This window comes from Neophocaena asiaeorientalis, unplaced genomic scaffold (assembly GCF_003031525.2).
Source record: "Neophocaena asiaeorientalis asiaeorientalis breed wild unplaced genomic scaffold, Neophocaena_asiaeorientalis_V1.1 scaffold242, whole genome shotgun sequence".
NCBI lineage: Eukaryota > Metazoa > Chordata > Mammalia > Artiodactyla > Phocoenidae > Neophocaena > Neophocaena asiaeorientalis.
In genome coordinates, this window is record NW_020172451.1 from 73,117 (window position 1) to 77,724 (window position 4,608).

At 58.2% G+C, this 4,608-nt stretch overlaps 1 protein-coding gene across 1 annotated transcript in view; it reads right to left on the minus strand.

Moving 5' to 3' along the window:
- The window catches only part of SHANK3 (SH3 and multiple ankyrin repeat domains 3), a gene marked incomplete at its 5' end in the record, with an annotated part of 45,365 nt that overhangs the window by 9,563 nt on the left and 31,194 nt on the right, over positions 1–4,608 (minus strand). The window contains one exon of the mRNA XM_024737388.1: positions 4,220–4,300. Within this exon, the coding sequence (XP_024593156.1) occupies positions 4,220–4,300 (81 nt within the window). The remainder of the gene's footprint in view (positions 1–4,219; positions 4,301–4,608) is intronic.

A 4,608-nucleotide genomic window follows, 5' to 3' on the forward strand; every position in this document is an offset into this window, starting at 1 on the left:
GTCCTGGACGCCAAGGCGCCTTCTTAATCCGCGGGCGGTGCTGGCCGCCAGCCAGAGGACGGAGTCAGGGTGGGCGTGGGCGCTAGTAGAGATCAGGGGGAGACACGGGGATCCCAGAGCAGGGGATCTAAGCAAGATCCCCAGTCTGGGCTCGTCCCCGCCGGGTTGGGAGGGCTCCTGCGGAGACTGGGGAGAGGTATCCGTTCAGATATAGCGGAGAGGAGGGCCCCCCAGCGGAGGCTGTGACCGAGGACCCAAATTCTGCCTACTCAGGTTGGGTACATGGAGAGAGCCCAAGGTCAACACCGCAGGAGGGCAGGGGCAGCCCCACCCCCACCCCCAGTCGTGGGGACAGAACTGCAGAGAAGGGCCAGGGGGTGGCTGGCACAGGCCTTCACACACAAGACTGCACAAGGCCTCATCCCAGAACCACCAGCAATGGAACAAGCAGGTGTCACTGGGAGGCCCTGGTGGCAACCAGAGGCGGGAAGAAGGGAGATGGTCAGAAATGAGCGGGAACTCTCCCAAGCAAGAGTGACGCGCTGTGGACAAGGGGGCAGCAGGGCTGTGGCCGGGGAGGAGAGCCGATGCCCAGGTGAGGGAGGCTTTGTAAAGAGAAGTCCTGAAAGGCTCTACCCCAGAGACCGACGGGCACTGGACTGGGGGAGGCTGCCAGGAGGTCACTGCCATAGCGCTAGTGGCGGAAATTCAGAAAGGCTGGGCAGGAGGGAGGGCGGGCAGCAGTGGAATGGCAGGCTGAGCACCTGACACGTGTTTTAGTTTCACTCCTTATGGGCTGTGTGACCCCAGGCCAGGCCCTGAGCCCCTCTGTGCCCCAGTTCTCTCATGGACAACATGGACTGAAAGTAAACCCTACTTCCTGCCGCACTCAGCTTGTCATTAGGACCTGTGCAGGGTCAGGGCTGGAGCGCTCAGAGCCCCCACTGTCCCGCCGCCCAGCTAGGACAGGGCAGGGCCTCCCGAGCGTTCCTGTGTACACAATGCGCACACCTGTGCTGCAGGTGTTCGGTTAGGCTGCAGGTGTAAGGCAGCCCGATCGAAGGACAGTGGAGGGGTGGCTCCTCAGTGCTGACACACAGGTCTCTGGAACAAGCCTTTGGGAATCTACACCTGGCCTCACTCTGGGCTTGGTCCCATTTTTATGAACTCACGACGATGCAGACTGCCTGTTCCCAACCACCTCCTCCTTTGGCCACCACGGTGCTCACCAGGCCTCCCACCCGGCACTGTTTGCGTGTGTCCTGCATAAGGGCTCTTACCCGCCGGCTCAGCAAGGGGCATGGGGCATGGGGGAGCTTTTGTATAAGATAAGGCTTGAATTCCAGCCCTGCCACTTCTTGTCTGATACCTCTTAACCTCTTGGCACTTCAGTTTCCTCATCTCTGGAGACCTGCCCCCTCCCACTGAAGTGTGAAGTGAAGCCATTCAAAGCTTATAGCACAGGGCTGAGCCCCCAGCAGCGCCCCCAGGAAGGTGGCTGAGGTCGTCGTCGTCGTCATCATCACCATCATCATTTTTAGGCCAGGCTTCCACCCCCACTGCTGGACACAGATTCTGTGCCCGGTTCGGCCTGGGTCTCCTCCCTGCTGCATTTCTCGCGCAGCATATAAACGCAGCTCAACACCCACAAGCTTGTGCATGAGATGGAGCCACGTGGGACAAGCTGCTGCACCTGGAACACGCCGGAGGGTCAGCATGCCACGTGCTGACCCAGGGTAAAGACAAGTCACTTTCCTTGTGATGAAAATGGGAATCCGTTCTGATACAGAGCGGGTGGGGCCGCTGCCCAAGTAACAGCCGTGAGCGTTTCTCCAGCGCTTTCTGCGCACCAGCCCCAAGATGCAGGACCTACATCTACTATCACCATGGGCAGTTACTCAGTACTCAGTCTGTGAGTACAGCCCTCTGTGCGAACCTCAACCCTGAGGTTTCAAGGGTTGAGACGTGTGCCCAGGGCCACGTAGCCAGGACAAGGGGTAGGAGTCCCGGAGTCTGAGACACCTCAGCCAGCGTTCAAGTGGGTGACAGGCAGCAGGCTAGGGCAAGGGGGATTAAAGATGAGCCACCCATGGACCGAGCACAGGAGGGTCCAGGAGGGTGAGCAGGGACCACCTGGCAATCTCCACTGAGGCTTGCAGCCTGAAGGACAGGCACTTAGATGCGGACCTGTGGTGGTCAGTACTGAGACTGGGTGGGGCTGAGGGACAGGCCATCCAGGCAGATGAGGGCAGGTGGAGAACAGCCAGTCCTGGTAGATGTCACTCAGAGGGAGGCAGAGACAAAGGTCCCTAGATGAAGCAGGAGAGGGCTGGGGCTAGGCCTCAGGGCCCCAAGGCAAGGCAGAGCCCACAGAGGACCAACTCTAGGGATGTGAGGTGGTTATCTTGTGCAGAAAGCCCCCTGTGGCCAGAGGGATGGACTAGAGGGTGAAGCTGGGGCAGGAGGTCAAGAGGAGACCAAAGCTGTGGTCTCCGGACGCTGAGGCACAAGACAATAAGGCCTGGCCAGGTAAGACTGCAAGGACGGTGAGGAAGCCGGCCATCCCTAATTTGTCCGGGGAGGCAGAGAATAAGGAGGAAACCACAGAGGATGCCCAGGGCTTAGGCCAGGGAGGTGAGGGGGGAGTGCCTCTTGGCTCCAAAGTAGCTGCAGTCTCATGTGTCCTCTCCCCCACCCTCCTACCTACAGAAATGACCCATAGCGGTCTCTGAAGGACCACTGCTGTCAGCAGTTCATGCCATTATCTCTCAGAAACCCCCACTCAGCAAAGTATCCTGCATGTCTGAGCCCAAACACACACACATATGCCCGGCCTTTCTTGACACCCAAGCATGGTTGGTGCTCCCTAGTAAATGTGCTTTTGCACCCCCCATGTAACTGCTGAGCTGAGCTGTCTGCAGACACGTCACCTCCTCCAGCTGAGCCCCCAGACCCTGCCCAGCATCAATCAACTGGGGTCCTGGGGTGAATGAGGGATTGGGTTTGCAGAAACTGGCCAGATGAGTGAATAGAAGACAGGTAAGGCAGCTGTGTGACTTTGAGCAAGTCATTTTACCTCTTTGCCTCAGTTTTCTCATCTATAATCCAGAGGTGCTGATGGTGTTACCTCAGCAGGGTTACTGTAAGTACTAAATGAACCAGTGTGTGTAGAACACAGAGAGGTGGGGTACACAGGGACAAATGGATGCACTAGTGGAAAGGTCAGTGGGTGAACAGATGGACAGACAACTGGACATGTCTGTAGGGGGATGGATGGACAGGTGGGCAGGTAAGGGGGGACTAGATGCCTAGAGGGAGGAGCAGTGGGTGGGGCTTATTAGATGACCCAGTCTGGGGTCAACAAGAGAGGAGATGGCCAAGGGTGAGATGTGATGAGGCCCCAAGGAGACAGGTGCAGAAGGCAAAGAGGCTAAGGACATAGCCTTGAGAAGGACCCACATCTTGCAGGGGAACGACGGGCACTGAACAGGTCCAGCCTGAGAACTGAGGACAAAACTAGTTAAGTGTTGTCTTAGAAGCCCTGGGTAGGAAAATTTCATGGAGGAGGGAGCAGCAAAATCAAATGTGTCCACTGGGAGGAACGCCCTGGAAACCACTGGTGACCCTGGTGAGAACAGTTTCAGGTATGGACAATTCCCTAAAAGGCAGAAAGGCAGGCAGGGAATGGGAGACAGCAAGTATGGGTGACTTCCGGAGAAAACTGGCTGTGAAGGAGAGGAGAGATACAGAGCAATAACTGGGGTGCCAGGGGGAGGGGAGAGGGCAGATTCAAGGGGAGGGTAGCTTAGCATCAGAAACGTGGCAGGTACTCGGGCTGGAGGGGGCACAGCCAGGTAGGATATGGAAGACCCAGGGACAGGGATGCTGGTGTCTGTGGGAAGTACAGACGGGGGTGCCCACTGGCAGGGGGTGACAGATGGCGAGAAGCCTCAAGGGTATCTTTCAGCAAAGTATCTCTGGGTTGGGGGAAGGACTGACACCCCACACACACATCCATATACGTCCACAAAAAATGAGATTCCTGGGTTGAGGCCAGGGAGAGACAGGACTCAGAGAGAAACTGGAAACCTCAGTCAAAGGGTGGGGAGAGAAAGGGTCCCCCAGCCCCGCACGCACTCCAGCCCCCGCCCCAGTCCTCCAGCCCCATGCAGCTCCCTGCCCAGCCAGACCTGCAGACTTGATCCACAGCCATACCTACAGATTTGGTCCGTGGAATCCCCTTCCGCAGGGAGCCTGGCAGCTTCTCTGGGCCTGGGAGGCCCTGGCGCTCAAACAGTGACTGTGAGAGTTGGAGGGGGTGGGGGTATATGGAGGTTCCAGAGCACTGGGGTCCCCAGCTGCCCATCCAGCCCCACCCATCCTCCTCCCAAGCCTGAGATCAGACACCCCATGTGCTAATTCCAACAGTGCTGATTCCCATGGTGTCTGACCCAGAAGCCAGGCCCAGGCCCTGCCTCCAAAGAACAGGGGCATGGCTGCGGGCCCACAGGCATAGGCAGCACTGGACAGGAGTGATGCAGACGGGCCAGAGCAGTCAGGGGTCCTGGGTATGGCCGAGGTGAGGCTGCGGGAGCAGCCCAGAAGGTG